At 38.1% G+C, this 16,653-nt stretch overlaps 1 protein-coding gene across 1 annotated transcript; it reads left to right on the top strand.

The window, feature by feature from the left end:
- Window positions 1-283: 283 nt before the first annotated feature.
- On the top strand, window positions 284-16,168 carry LOC140334710 (uncharacterized). Its single transcript, XM_072416950.1, has 8 exons — window positions 284-290; window positions 413-700; window positions 1,345-1,443; window positions 1,866-2,237; window positions 12,712-13,014; window positions 13,852-14,202; window positions 14,970-15,335; window positions 15,825-16,168. Exons 1-8 carry the CDS (start codon window positions 284-286, stop codon window positions 16,166-16,168), a joined length of 2,130 nt encoding a protein of 709 aa, XP_072273051.1.
- The last annotated feature ends 485 nt before the right edge of the window (window positions 16,169-16,653 follow it).

The following is a 16,653-nucleotide window of genomic DNA, read 5'->3' on the forward strand; positions in this document are numbered from 1 at the left end:
CGTAAGGTTTTAGTTTCCATACTGGATAATATAAAGTGTCTCCTATGAATATAAAATAAGTAGCATATGCTAAATTTGTGACTTAGAAAAGGCCTTTTATAAAAAGTAAATTTATTTATGGTCAGGACAAACAGGAGAGTGAAACTTTCTATGAAATATACTTTATTGGTCTATGTACATCAGTGCTACCATAATACATGGCACTGAGCAGTGCGCACAGGAGCGGTGGTAGTTAAAGCCTCTATCTTACAACTTTGTGCTTTTTATTACATAATTTTATTACATGGCAGGTATCAAGAACAATCTATGCTTATTTATATCCCCCTAGGCCTGATGTAACATGCAACAAATATTGTATGAATTACATGAAAATTGCTCTTATAGTTAACAAAGGTGTGTTGTTCCTTTCCAGCCATTCCATCAGTCGTGATTGAGAAAATAAAGAAGCAGGACAAGACCAGTTTTGCATTATGCTCAGTGAATGGATTCTACCCCAGAGATATCACAGTGGAAATTCTCAAGGACGGCACAGTCACAGAGGACTCAGTAATGACTGAATTTCACACAAATGCTGATGGCACTTACTCTGTTAACGTGACCTGGAATATACCATCTGATGTCACTCCAAAGATGTTGTCCTGTTTAGTCAACCATGAAACCCTCACAACAAAATTACAAAAAGACATCCAGCTGCTTTATGGTAAACATCACATTCTTTCATTTGATTAAAGTGTCTAAGGCCCAATTAAAACCATCAGTTTCAATCCACCAAAAACATTCCAGTTGCCTCAAACGATGTTCCAAATCTTACAGCCAATTCCCAGCACACAGGTCAGACACCTCCTGATGGGTCAGTGTTAGAACTCTCCAATCAGCAGCAACCATGAACTTTGCTTATTGGAGATTTCTAGCTATGACTTACCAGGGGTGGTATATTTATTTATCGGGCCAAAGGGGAGCAAATAAAAACTGTACATCATGAAGTATACATGGAATGATGGCTGTATAGACCACCCTTGCTGAGCGGCCTGTTCTGTTTTATGGTGAAGGAAGAGAGTGAGGATGAGTATGAGGCACCCAGTATCGGGGTTGTCAGCACTATGGAAGACAGATCACTAACTTCCTCCTAATGACATCAGGCCATATGAAGGCAATCATGAACAATTACTTCAGGTAATCAGATCTTGACTGTTTGCTTTCCGAAGACTGGCTCTGATTTTATTTTTATGATTTTGTGGGTTGCATGGTCCTTTATCTCCTTCAACTTGTGTGCATTCATTGTAGATACAGAGTTTTTTGTATTTATGCTAATGATACAAATCATTTTTATCTCCTTATTTCCAGCAAATAGCAATGTATCCATAATTGTTGGAGTGCTGTGCGGAATTGTGGGAGCTCTATTGATAGCGCTGATTGCTATATATTATTTCAAGAGGAAACCAGGTGAGTAATATCCATTAACTTTATCAATTCCATGTAAACTTTGTCCAGACTGTGACTGTCTCTAGTAATATTTTCCAAGCCACTATCTCCTGTAAAATGTCTGCCCTGCAATCCATCTTCTGTGCAGTAACTGATCTACCCGTAGCATTATATTCACTGAATATTATCTACAACCCTTCAGTGATCCCAAGGGCTGTATTTTAGGTCCCAGTATTAAACAAGTTGACCCCCACTGCTCTGTTTCTACTGAATCCATTCCATCAATTAAAGTAAATCAATTTATATGCCTTTGTTATATAATTTGTAAAGTTAAGCTAATATATAACATGTCCACAACGTCATATACAATATATTGTAATACATACATGAAAGTAACTAATGCATCTTGCGCAAAAAATGAAACATAATTATGTCCCATACAGGCAATCAGAAATTTGTGGTGAGTGACATTGAGGATCCTGTATGGACTGATGGTGAAAAGACCACCCTGACTTGTAGGGCTTCTAACTGTACCAAGGATGTCCAGGTGACTTGGGTCATTCAGGACAGAGATGGCAATAAATATGAGGTCTCAGACACTGTATCAGGTGACAAGGAAGAAGAACAACCTCTAATGCTCAGGGAATACCAGGTGACAAAGGAGAAATTAAACCACAGGAAGGAACATCATGATGTCACCACAAAGCTGACCTTCATTCCATCAATATCCAGACATCTGGGGTGCACCGTGACCTGCAGGCTCACCCATCAAAAGAATACGGAAGAGAAAATCTGTGAGGTCAAGTCTATTAATGGTAAGTAATGCAACTATGAAATTATACACAATAAGTAACAACAAAACATTTGTAATACAAATAACCTGGAGCTATTTGCCATCTAAGTGGCTTCATTGCTAAAGGTTGAACTTGATCCACTTATGTCTTTTTTTAACCTGACCAACTATGTACTCCTAGACTGTTCAGATATTTCCTGATAATCAGTTGTTGCTTTATTTCTGATCATAAAAGAAATCCTCAGCTCCTGTTCCTGCATACTGCATAATATGGTGAAGCAAATGCTGTGGAGCATGCTACACAAACACTATAATATTTATTTTCTTCATTATGTCCAACCCCTCTCTAACTTAATATTTGTAGTTAAAACATGTAGGAAGGGTTTCTTGATAGGTATAGTTTTGTGTGATGTATGCCTAGCTTGATAATTCGAAATACAATGAAGAAAGGGTATAGGCCTTGTATAATTAGTGTTTATTAGTAAACCAGCTACATGTGGCCCTGATTCTATACAGAGACCAACTATTCTAAATTATTTAGTGATATAAAGATGTAAATATACAGTAACAAAATTATAATTTATCTTAACTGGTTACAACATATATTTAATATAGTATTACAGTGCTTTCTTATGGCTTTGCTTTTCGCCTATTGGCTTCCTCAGGGGATCAATGAGATCAAGATTGCAAGTAACTCTTAGAATAAAATGTAATAAAACATCACAATACTCATGTATACATACCATGGTCATTAATGACTATTCATAGAAATATAATTTATATTAATTATTTTATCATTTACTTATTTATATGATCACACTGTACACTGTTATACAAGGGACAGTGAAGTCATAGTATCCCTAAAGACATACTCAATGCAATATTCTCTGGAAGATATAAACAAATAGTGAACATCAGGTACCAAAACTAATACAGGATGTGACGAATGCCCTCTGCGCATAGACTTTCCAGCACGCTCAGCAATAGTCCACACGTGAACAGGCCGAAGAGGGGTTTGTCATGGGGGCAAGGTTAACCACTCCTGTTAACCCTAGCCAAACACACCTTCACAAAGTAGACTGCCACAATGTGCTTAGACAGAAGCAAACACCGTTAGCCTTTATAAACCGCAGTTGTGCTTCTGCTTCTTTAGTGTCACCCACTGCCATGCCACTGCCACTGCGAGCAGGAGAGTGAGCAGTGCAGGGACATCCCCACCATCATAGGACAATGAAAGTGAACTGAGCGATGATTCTGGACCTGAGGTCAGTGCTGTGCGCACATGACATGACATTTGGCTGTTTTTAGGCTTGGTGATCCTGCAGGGAGTTGTGGGCAAACCCATGCAGAAGTGGTACTGGTCCAAGAACAAATATATTGCCACTCCATTCTTTGGCACAGTCATGCCAGAATACCGCTTTTTCCTCATCATGAAGTACCTGCAGTTCGCAAACAATGAAGAATTTGATGAGACTAGCCATCCTGCACCAAAACTCAAGAAAATTTGGGAAGTGTCTCAGATTATTCTACAAAATTTTCAGGAAACCTTAGTGCCAGAAATAGGTGTCAGCACTTTCGAAAGTCTAATGGCTTACAAGGGGAGGCTCAGCTAAAATCTGCATATAATTTATATTATTATTTATCAATAATATTGCACCCTTGTTCAGAAAATTTCTGTGAGAAATGTTTGATAAACTTTTTTTTTTATAAATTACATTGTTGTGGTCTAATATTTCATTATTTTTTATAATAATGATTTATAATTATGTATATTATAATTTATTCTTCTAATATAATAAATAAATATAATTATTATACTCGGGAGTTAATCCTAAGAATTACAAGCCCAAAATATAAACCAAAATTTCTATGCAAAAAAAATAGTAGGATCACTTTTTGCTGAAAGGGGAGAACAAAGACCATTTTTTTAACCTTAAGGATATTTTTGATTAGCACAAGGATCATACAGGAAGATCCTTTGTTCATTTTAGAATAGATTCAATTTGCACAGAGATCCTACCCAGGAAGAAAGACTCTTTTGTTAACTTTAAGGGGAGATCCAAACCTAATATTTTCTACAATATCACACACTAAATATTTTCCACAATATCACACAGGGATTAAATGAAGGAAAAGTATTAAGAGATTAATCACTATGAGATCTGGCTGTAAGTGTGTGAAGAGGAATGCTCCAAGTGATTTTGTAAAATGAGGTAGGAGGTAGTTTGAGAAATTACATGGTTATTAGATAAATCTTGTAAAATCAAAGGAAAGGAAGGAATTCCACATATGAATTGCAGCTGGCCTGTCGCTACTACAATTCCCAGCACTACTCGAGTCTATAAACCAGTGGCCTCTCTGCCCATGCGTGACCCCACATTGGACTGGTGAAAATACGCAAGGAATTGTAGTAGCGGTTCTACTTTAGTGAACAGGGAGTTCCAGCCACTCATAACATTTCTTGACGCAGGGAATTGTAGTAGCAGTGCTATTTCAGTTCCAAGTTTTGCCTGTGACTTTGTCTAAGATTTTATTTTGGCCCACTGTTTTTGAGTATGACACCCTATATATATATCCTATTTTTATAGTGTAGGAGTCCTGACTTAGGGATGTGAGAACTGTAAATGCCAGCAGCTTGTCTCTATGGTAAAACATTTTAAAACACCAAGAGTTGGTAATGTAGAACAAATGTTATTAGGATGTTGTAACACCAAGAGATTAAATCTGCTCACATTAATTGCACCAAGAGATGGTTTCAGCTGCTATTATTTTGATTAATAGATTGCTGCAAGGTTAACTTTCTGTCACTATATTCTATTTCCTTTCATCAAAGCTTGGTGTTACTGTTAGATCGATGTGTTAAGAAGTTATATGCTGATTCCCAGCTATTTATATGGAAGGTAAGTATAGGTGTCAGAATTATGTTGTCAAGCATAAATTATTTAGAGTATTAGAATAATCTTGGGTTTCTTACTTTTGTGAATAAATGGTAGAGTAAAGCAGTTCATAATAATGTTTTTATTATTGGTTGAGTGTCTGAAGTAGTCTTTCTGTGTGTGAGGCACACCTAATTATTTGAGAAACCTTTCTATATACTAACCTGTTGTTATGATTGGGGTATGTGGATGTGTAAACCGGTCCTAAAGACAGTGATCATAAGGATAGATGATTTATTAGGTGAAAGACGAAAAGAAGGAGAGACAAAAAAAAAATGGATCCCACAGACTAGGGGGGACAGCCCTCACCTGCATGGGCTGGAATATCCAACCTCATATTGCAAGTCCTGGCCAGTGTAAATACCCTTGATCAGAGAAGAAAGGGAAGCAAATCAGGGGGTAATGGCAGCCTATGCTGCCATAAAGATCATCCCCCAGCTTTGTGGCACCCACATATGGAAATCACGAGTGCTTCTGTCCCTTGTAGGGCTGATCCTGAGGCCAAATGGGTCACTAGAAATAGAATTTGAAATTTTGGACAACAACTGGTGCTATCAATAGATAGTCTTCTAAGGTAAATTTGTGTCATTTCAATTTTTTTTACAAAGAAGTGTCTGCCTGATCTTAAATGAGATAACTTTGACAAGGCTGTCACCTGCATTTACATAATTGAACAGAGAATAGATAGAAAGATACATATTGTGTTATGAAGAATCCAGAGTACTTAGCTCCAACAAAAAAATATCAGGATATTCTGTTATCAAACAATAAATGCCACATCACCATCCACCAAACAATTATGACCATAAGGGCTTGATTCAGGATGTAAGAAACATTAAAGTGTTGAAATTTCAATAAATATACAAGGACTGTTGTTCATAAAAAGCATACAATATAATATAATATGAATGGTACAATAGTGCACATATGATTGCATAGTAATACAGTACTCTAGAGAGTTATATGAATGATGATACAAAGGATATTTTCCTATACTCAATATGAACCATATATTTAGGACAAAAATTAAATCCCCCCTAGCGTTCTAATTTTGTCAGTTTTTTATGCAAAAAGTGATTCTATTTTCTTGCATAGAAATTTTTGTTTATATTGTGGGCCTGTAATTCTTAGGATTAGCTCCTGGGTATAATAATTATATTTATTTATAATATAATCATAAAATATAATATAACACATAATTATAAAAAATAATGAAATAGAAGACCACAACAATGTAATTTATCAAAAAAAATATTTTATCAAAAATTTCTAACTCAAATTTTCAAAACAAGGGTGCAATAATATTGATAAATAGGAAGATAAATTATATGCAGATTTTAGAAAAAAAAATATTTACATTTTTAGTAGACTTCCCAGGTGTGGTAGATTTTGAAGCAGGGTGCTGCACAAAGCCCAACATCACAGTCAGGACAGTAGAACCTGGTTTCCTTGTGTTTCTTCCTTCCTCTGTCATTGGCCTTTGAGCAGCAAACCACGCACATCCTTGTAGGTGCCGCCTTTTTCTGGGTTGGTGGGATGTATTCAGTGAAGTGACAACCGGTCAGGCGTTCTGGGTTGACAATGGTGGAAGCACGAGGTCCAGGTCTATTCATAGCCACTGATGGTGTTTGGTAGTTCTTGACTATGGATTCGGAAACTTGCAAAATGAAGTCTGAATGATTCACAGGCCTCTGACAGTTTTTCTTCTGTACAGAATGTAGGCATTCCATAGGCACTGCGCAACTAGATGCCTGAAAATCTTTTTGTAGTACTTCCTTTGCTGTTTCCTGATCGTTGGGTAGAATGTCATGGCTTGGTCAGCTCTGTCGACACCTCCCATGGTGTTGTTGTAGTCAATAACCACCTGTGGCTTCATCACTTCTTTCCCACGTTTTGTATGTACCAGAACGGTGGAGGCATCATGGACTGTACTCATCAGGCACACATCTTTCTTGTCTTGGTACTTCATGATAAGTGAAAAGCGGTATTCCGGCATGACTGGATGTGGCACTCATTTTATTCTTGGACCAGTACCACTTCTGCACGGGTTTGCCCATAATTCCCTGCAGGATCACCAAGCCCAAAATCAGCCAAATGTCATCCAGGTTCCCACTTTCTGCTTCTTGCAAACCTCAGGTGTGGAGCACCTTGTTGTTGTCCAGCATACCTGCATAAAACAAAATAAAAAATGTATTTTAGGATATGTTCCTTTATAGTGTGAAGGTTGCAAGTAATATGTTAGCAAACACAGAACAGCATACATGTTTGCATAAAAAAATTAGCAAAAAATTTTCTAAAAGTTAGCAAACACAAGAGCAGCTTACCTGTTTTTCAAATTTTTTTCAAAAACTTCATCGGTCAAAAACAACTTCAGGTATGCCAGGGGGTTGTCACATTCAGCCTCAATTTTTATCCCGGATGCACCGGTGAATGGAAATCTTGGCGGTGCCACCTGGTCTGCATCAAGGTCGATGGAGCACCATGTGCACTCCATTCTACAAGGGACTCCAAATCGCTATCGCTGCTTTCATATTCCTCCAAAACAGCGCTTGCGCCAGCGAGATGCCTTTTGGATACCATACAGTCTCCAGCAATCAGGAACAATCAAGGTCAAAGACAAAGTGATTAAATGATACATTCAGGAAGTAAATATTATAAGTCATCAAAAGGTCACATCAAGGTCAGGGATAATAGTGGGCAAAATGTAAATCAGGGCACTGGGCAATGATGCTTGGAGCACTAAAAATGTGTTTTTATACTTTTATTTTGTGTTTTTATGTGTTTTTACTGTAAAAAAAATTTAAAAGCAGATTACATAGTAAATTTCCCTCCCCCAGAATCCATCACTTCACTGCATCACCCGGAAGATGTCAGATCTTGCCGGGTGATGGGGTTGGGATGTCCCGCCCCGCTCACTCCACTGCAACCACCAATGAAGCTGCTCACATCACCCGGAGGCTGCGGGTTCATATTCTCCAGGTTAATGCGAGCAGCTATAGTAAATTCGAAGGGTGATGCCAGCGGGAAATCGCCGCTAGCATCACCCCCGAAATTTATTATTGGTGATCGCATCCGCAGTTAAATGTGATGCACCATACAGAAATCCTGAATGGTGCATCACATCTAACTGCAGATGTGAGCAGCAGAGTGGCGGGGACTCAGTAATCTGCTTTGAAATTTCCCACCCGGCCACAGCCCCCAATGGGGAGGCACCCCGGCATCACAGTGGGATCTTCTTTTCGTCACAGCTTTCAACTGTAGTAATCTCTTATCTGTGTCCCCACCTCTAGGGTCATGGGGGATATGATCCAGTGCGAAAATGTAATAAATCTTTTCTCAAAGTTGTGTTGAGTGCCAATGTGATAACTGAGTTAATATTTCTTCCGGCATGATTCATGTAAATATGTTCCTAGTTGTGCTTCCTAAATGCCCTTTTAGTTTTACAGATGTGGAAATTTCCATCGACAGTTTGCTCCACTCAGGGAGTTATTTACTTAGCAATCTATGTGATGTTTCAAAATATGTATGGTTTGATCTGGAAGTAGAGTATTTGGACTTTCTAGAATCCACTGACATTGTTCTCTACATTTGTAGGTACCAGGGATTATTTTAAGTTCTTCTGATGGTTGGAAGGCTTTATAGTGACTAGAGACTAAAGTGTCTTTAAGAGACTTGGATTTCCTGTATGTGATAGGTGGGTAAGAGAATAGGGAATTTGCTTGTAGTAGGGTCTCCTTTCAAAATATGTCAATGTTTGGATATGATATTTTTGATGCTCTGATGTTGTATGTTGTAGGCTGTGATAATTCTTAAATTGTCACTCTGTGTAGGTGAGGTATGTTGATATAACAAATGATTATGATCAGAAAATGTGGCTCTTTGATTTGCCTTTTTCAGAATTTTATTACTGTATGTGATCTTAGGTTTTAAACCTACCGGTATGTGCCTAGGTTTTAAAGCCTTAGCTTTTAGGTAAAAGTCTTGTTCACTGGAACAAGTTCGTTTTAAACTGATGTATTGACCATAGGTGATACTGTTTTCTAGTGATCTAGGATGCGCTTCTTGCATACAGAATAGTGTTCCATGATGTCTCTTTCTGATACAGGGTAGTATTTAATTGTACACCCTTTCAAAATTCTGAAATACGTATCTAAAAGTATTGGCTGTACTGTATCGTAAATTTGAGGTTATATTGGTTGTTCTGTAAGCATTCAAAGAAGTTGTTTACAGTAGTACTAGTGTCAGACCAGAAAATAATAATATGGTCTCTGAAAATTTTCCAGTATGTAACAATGAAATTGTTGTATCTGCTGGTTGGAGAAAAGATTTCCCTCCCAATCAAAAATGTTGGCATATGACGGGGCACATTTTGTATTGAAGGTAATATTTATTTATATAAATGCAGTTTGTAAATCATAAGTCCTAAGTACATATCCACCAATTCACTAGACTGTGAGGGGATAGACCCAATACCTGTTATGATCATTCTGCCCATTGGTTTTTTTAATACTTTTGTGAATCTTGGGCAGAGAATAAAAGGTGGGCACTCTAGGATGTGGGATAAGTAGATAATCCCTCATCTTCAGAGTCTATAGTACCTGATGTATATGCATCATTCACTATGAAGTGAAACTCTGAGTAGAATCTGGACATTAGAGCTGAGCAAATTTCTCGAAAATTTCATTCACCGAATTTTCCGAATAGATTCGCTTTTATCCGAATTTATTTGGGGCAAATTGCGTTAAAAACCACTATTTCCAGCTATTTCTGCTATTTCATGGTTGTCGTGCAGTACTTCTACTATGTATTGTTAGATAGATTGGGGACTTGTGTGGGGAGTGGGAACTTGTCCCCATTCATTACCTGTAGTGCTCTGTATTCTTAGTGAAACATTCTTAGTGAATACATTAAACAGCACTGCAACAGCTATCGCTCTTTCTGTGCTGTGATTTTACTTTGTATTCTTAGATAAAGTTTCTCTATCTGACAAGTCCCCATTCATCCTTTGTAGTGTCCAGAGATCGTAGTAAAACTGCAGAGGTCATCTGCAGCTCAGTTTTGCCACTGTGACATCACGTGGGAAACTGAACTGCAGTCCTCTGCAGTTCCACTACAATGTCCAGGAATTACAGGTGATGAATGGGGATTTGTCCCCATTCATCTCCTGTAGTGATCTGTATTCTTAAATAGTGAAACTCTATCTAAGAATACATAGTGCAGCGTTGCAACAGCAATTGCGGTTGCCGTGCTGGGCTTCTACTACGTATTCATAGATAGAGTTTTACTATCCAAGAATACAGGGCACTACAGATGATGAATGGGGAAAAGTCTTCTTTCATCACCTGTAGTTCCTGGACATTGTAGTAGAACTGTAGAGGACTGCAGTTCAGTTTCCCACGTGACGTCATAGGGGCAAAACTGAACTACAGATGACCTCTGCAGTTCTACTGCAATGTCCAGGTACTACAAGGGATGAATGGGGACTTGTCCCCAATCATCGCCTTTAGTGCCCTGTATTCTTAGATAGAGAAACTCTATCTAAGAGTACATAGTAAAATTACAGCACGGCAAGGTCCCCATTTATCACCTGTAATTCCTGGACATTGTAGTGGAACTGCAGAGGACTGCAGTTCAGTTTCCCACGTGATGCCACAGTGGCAAAACTGAATTGCAGATGACTCCTGCCATTCTACTAGGATCTCTGGGAGCTACAAGGGATGAATGGTGACTTCCCCTTGAAACTATCTAAGAATATGTAGTAGAAGCACAGCACGGCAACCGTGATTGCTGTTGCAGCGCTGTTCTATGTATTCTAAGAATACAGGGCACTACAGGTAATGAATGGGGACAAGTCCCTATTCATCCCCTGTAGTGCCTAAAGATCGTAGTGGAAGCTCTAAAGTCCTTAGACGTGCAGCCGCCATTTCAGGAAAAATTGCGATTCCTCCTAGCACATTCTACCACAGAGCCCTTAAACTCATGTCTTAAAACTTGCCTACTTGTCTTCTTCTGTCTCCTAAACCCCTCAGTACTCACCCATCACTCCATATCCCCCTCCTATTTTATGCTGCTTCCCCCACCTCTTAGAATGTAAGCTCTTTTCGGGGCAGGGTTCCCTCCTCTTCCTGTGTCACTGTCGTCTGACATTTGAAATTCCTATTTACTGTACAGCGCTGCATATATGTGGGTGCTATACAAATATTGTTTAATATTATTATGAATATTATTAATATTATTATTGATAATAATAATAATAATAATAATGCCCACTAGCACAAGAACCTGCACTGTAACTAGGGAATGTAACTAGGTATGCAACTATCAAAGTGCCTTAATGGGCAATTTGGAGGAGTGTTGTTCAGACAGGCTGGATTTATATTAAGATCACCCAAGGTAATGTTCACATGTGATTCTGAGCCTCCAATATTGGAAGCATCAGATTTGATTGAACTTTAGATGTGTGTCACCAAAGCTTTCCAGCGCATTAGTTGATGATAAGATACACTTTCATTTATTATAGAGAAATCCAAATTAATGCACCATACACTCATAGTACTAAATCGGTGAAGAAGGGAAAGGATGACATCATAATATTCAGCAGACCTAACCAAACTGTGCATTTCTTGTGATTCATATAAAGTCCCAACCAAATTTCTTTCCTGCATTTAAACTACATAGTTACATAGTAGTTTAGGTTGAAAAAAGACATAAGTCCATCAGGTTCAACCTCTAGGGAATCAAACATAACCCAGATATAAAACCCTATGGATGTAGTTAGTTCAGAGGAAGGCAAAAAAAACCTGGTACAATTTGCTTCAACAGGGGAAAAAGAATCCTTCCTGATTCCATGAGGCAATAGGATTTTTCCTATATCAACGGTCACTGTAGTTTTTACTTTAAAGCCTTAAAACCCAGTTATTTTCTGTGCTTCTAGAAATCATCCAGCTTTTTCCTAAAGCAATTTATAGAACTTGCTAATACTACTTCCTGAGGGGCCGATTCCACATTTTCACAGACCTTACAGTGAAGAATCCCTTCCTTATCCGGAGATTAAACTTCTTTTCCTACAGATGCAAAAAAGTGCCCTCTTGTTCTTTCTCTTTATGGATCATTTATATATTTATACAGGGTGATCATATCCCCCCTTATACGTCTCTTCTCAAGGGAGAATAGATTCAGTTCAGCTAATCTCTCCTCATAGCTGAGCTCCTCCATTCCTTTTATTAGTTTAGTTTCCCTTCTCTGCACTCTCTCCAATTCCACAATGTCCTTTCTGTGAACTGGTACCCAAAACTGGACGGCATATTCCAGATGTGGTCTGACCAATGCTTAGTACAGGGGCAGGATTATGTCTCCATCTCTGCAGACTATTCCTTTTAATAAAGAAGTTAAACAGTAATGGTTCCAAAAATGAACCCTGGTGTACACTATTTTGTGAAAGAAAGACATTTCCTTCTTTCCTTTGTTTTAGCTGGTGACATGATATTGAGTAAAACAACTACAATTTGAGTGGTTTCTATGCTTTAATAAATGCTCATTTACTAATCTTTTATTCTACAGCTAAACCCAAGTTTCTTGAGCCAGTCCAGTTCACGTTATCTGGTCAGGGAGATGTAGAAATATCAGTGAAATTACAGAAGTTTTATCCCCGTGAGATGGAGGTGAGCTGGTTCTCTAAAATGGGACAATCTGAAGAGAACATTCCATCAGACAATGTGATCAGTGATTTCGGAAACACATTTGATCTGGAGAGTAAATGTTCAGTTCCTGGAGAATTATTCAAAGATCCTTCAAATAAAGTCATAATGAAATGGAAACATCAGTCCATGGAGAAATCACAAATTCAGGAGTTCTCTGTCAGAGGTAAACTTATTCATTTTTTTGAGCCTTGGTACAAACACATTGGGTCTGATTTATTATGAATACGAATAATTTTAGGGTGTTGTATTCACTCTACATTCTTTCTCTTAGAATCAAATGTTGTTAGGTTATTTCTTTTCTGAGTAGATGTTATGAAGATATTTATACATATGATCAAATGCCCTTATAACTTAGCTGAATGACAGAGGGTGGACAGGGGACACAAGCAGGAAGTCAGACAATCCACGGTCAGGAACCACAGATAATGCAGTACAGGAGAGTCCAGCAGAGGCAAGTCCAGGAAACAGAACCAGGGGTCATACACCGGTAATCAGTCCACCAAACAAGGTGTCCAAGAGAAAAGACAAAGCATAGTCAGGGTAACAGGCAAAGATCGCTCCAGGCAGCAAACATTCAGAGGGTCAGGGGACAAATAATTACATAAGCAGCAGGTCAGCAAAGGAGGCTTGAATATCTGATTTATTAAAGGCTGGAGAAGATACACTTTCATCAGTGAATCTGGGGGATTCAGCAAATCTGGAAAGAACTTGGTACAGAATTAGAAATATTTAGTAACAAAAGAAATCCTTTCCAAGTTTGCTGGATCACCCAGGTTCACTAATGAAAGTGCATCCTCCCCAGCCTTGGAAATCTTTTAAAAAATCAGGTCCATTGTGAGAACTAAAGAACAATTCCACCTACTGTACTGCATGTACAACAGGTTGACCAATGCTTCCTCAATTATATTGCAATGGTATCATACTAGGTCAAACACAAACAATACAAACTTTTATAGGTTTCATATTTAAAGGATTTTATGTTTCTTCTTCCTACACTCAGATCTCCCCTGGCACCCAAAGTTGCAGACCATCCCAATAGAAAGCATCTTCCAGGATGATCAGGTTCTCTTACAGTGCCGGGTTTCAGACTACTTCCCCAACATTCTGGTTGTGAAATGGTTTGAAAGGAAGACCGGCAGTCCAGATATGGTTCAAATTTCCAGTTCTGATAAGTACAAAATTTCAGAAATCTACTCATACCAGATGGAGAACCAAACCTTTTCTTCAACAACAGTTTTATCATATAGTAGATTGGATCTTTCAGAGAATGGAGTAGAATTTACCTGTAGAGTGGAGCATCCCAGCCTGGATATACCCCTCCAATCCAGCATTGTACAGTACAGAGATGCAGGTAATTCAATCTATAGATAAAACATATTTTAGTTTTGTATCAAGAAGAAAAAAGTTAGAAGTGTCCATAACCAAACCTGACAATGTAATTTTAAACCTTACATAATATTTGATGTGACATTTTATTGACCTAAAAGAGGTAAGGTTTTTAAAGTTGACTACAGATTTGAAATAAAAGCCAAATACACACAAATATAATCATCTATTGGAGCATTCTTCTGAAAGCATTGGAGTAAATGAGAATGAGCCACCCCTGGTCAATAGGAAAGCTACCCAATGTGCTCCAATTCTAAGTCAATGTCCTACAACATGCTTTGTGGTTGGCAAATCAAACATCAGCTGGGATCTGGTTGTTACCCAGCCAACTGGTTAGATGTATATCCGCCCAAATTTTAGAAATTGTCCACAAAAATTGCAAACCATGGCAGTCTAACTGCATGTCTAACCTACTGCAGAACTGACTTCGATCCTCATCCCTGCTTTAAATATCTATTTTTTCCAGGGCATATTTGCTGAAATTGTATAAAGGTGACATGAGGTGTTCTGGAGAACTTTCGCTCCATTTTTTACTGAACACTATCAGCAGTGTAAGTCTTTTTGATTTACATTTCTCTACATGCACTTATATTTGAGGAAACCATCATATTATTTGTCTATTAAACCCTAGTCTTTAATAACCATATTAGAACACTGGAAGATTTTAATTGTATGTTCTGCGTATATTATCTCAAATGTTTGGTAACTTTGTATATTTTTGTATTTCTCCAGAGGTTTCAGCTTTGCTTATGAATACAATCCAGGGCCCCCAGACATGGTACAGCGGGGACAAGGTGACTCTGTACTGTACAGGCTCATACTGTATGGAAGACACTCGAGTGATCTGGATGGTGAAAGAAGCAGACGGATTTATCTGTGAAATAACCGAGGATATGAGAACAGACAGAGATCAGCCTTATGGATATGTGGCACACAGAGAGAGAACTGATGTATCTGATGTAAAAGGTCTTCTAGATGTCACCTCATCTCTGACCTTCACACCTTCTATTGCTAAACACCAAAACATTTCCATCGACTGTAAGATTCTTTATGGCGGAAAAGGAAAAGTAAAGACCTTTCAATGCAAAAGTCTTTATGGTGAGATTCAAATCATTCTTATATTTTAAAATTTGTCTTACAACGTATAGCTGGAGATATTTGATTATTATATTTGTAAAAAACATGAAGTGACATTCGCCCAGAAATCAACCAAAATTCACCAGGCAACATTCACTTCTCCCATAAAGCAGTTCCATTTAAGACCAAATCTTTTTGAGGAATCCCTTACAAAACATCCCCCATAACAATGATAAAGGGCATGCAGGTTAATATCATAATGGCTGAGAGGTGCAAGTTTGCTTTGTGAATACAAGTTTGCATTCTTGGTTTACTGGGTAGTTATTTCGCACATTCTTTTAAACCCAATAATACATTTTCTGTTCTGAGTTTGTGTGTTGCCCAAAGTAGGGTGAAAATATAAAAACTGTAAGTTTTCTATGCTGGAGATTTACTAAAATTATACAATGACACTTTATACAATTATTTATTGTGGGTTTGTTCTAGTGACTGTTTCTTGCTTTATTCCAGCAAAACCCATTGTGTCCAGTCCTATAAAACTGTCCCTGACTGATTCAGGAGAGGTGCTGTGCTCACTGGATATAGAATGTTTTTACCCCAGGGATATTCAGATAAAATGGAATGACGGGGAGATTTCAGAACCAAACAGAACATCTCAGAACAGTGATGGCACCTTCAGTGTTCGCAGTGAACATAAACTAACTGGAAGCTTCTTCAGTGGTTCAGACTCAGCAGTGAAGGTGTCCTGGAAACACGACTCCATGAAGGACTGGGAGAGCAGACAGATGTCTGTACGGGATAAAGGTAAAAAGCTTCATCAGATCCAGGAGTTACTGAAAGATGTTTTTTTGTGATTAAGCAAGTCAATGCCCAGTTCAAGTATCACACTTCTATATTTCTTTGTTGTCCTGTACCCCCTGCTGTGTGCTCTGTGTTGGCGGAGTTCTCACATAGACTTGCATGGCAGAGAAGGAATGGGGGTAGCTGTATGTGACTAGAGCTCTATGTACTGCATGCACACTGCACCAAAAATCCAACAGAAACTAAAAATGAGTGCAACAGCAACATCGTAACTTCTGTGCAGCGCGTGCTGAGTACTAATGTACCATTGCTTTTTAGCTCTCACCTTTAAGAAATTCATAATATTATCTGGTATCACCTTTACTACAATAGATACACATATCAGTATTTAATGATAGCGCACCTTTTCCTTTCTATCTCCTTTGCTTTCAAACAAAAAATGTCTGATGATGTACATGAGTGATCTTTTCGCATTACAATGACAATTTAAACTTTTTTTATGTTTTCAAATTGTAGAAAACTTACATTTCTACATACG

This window comes from Pyxicephalus adspersus, chromosome 7, assembly GCF_032062135.1.
Source record: "Pyxicephalus adspersus chromosome 7, UCB_Pads_2.0, whole genome shotgun sequence".
Lineage (NCBI taxonomy): Eukaryota > Metazoa > Chordata > Amphibia > Anura > Pyxicephalidae > Pyxicephalus > Pyxicephalus adspersus.

Coding starts and splice junctions, on each gene's coding strand:
- LOC140334710 (XM_072416950.1), top strand. Junction 2,238..12,711: donor TGAGGTCAAGTCTATTAATG/GTAAGTAATGCA, acceptor TTTATTCTACAG/CTAAACCCAAGTTTCTTGAG. Junction 14,203..14,969: donor TGTACAGTACAGAGATGCAG/GTAATTCAATCT, acceptor GTATTTCTCCAG/AGGTTTCAGCTTTGCTTATG.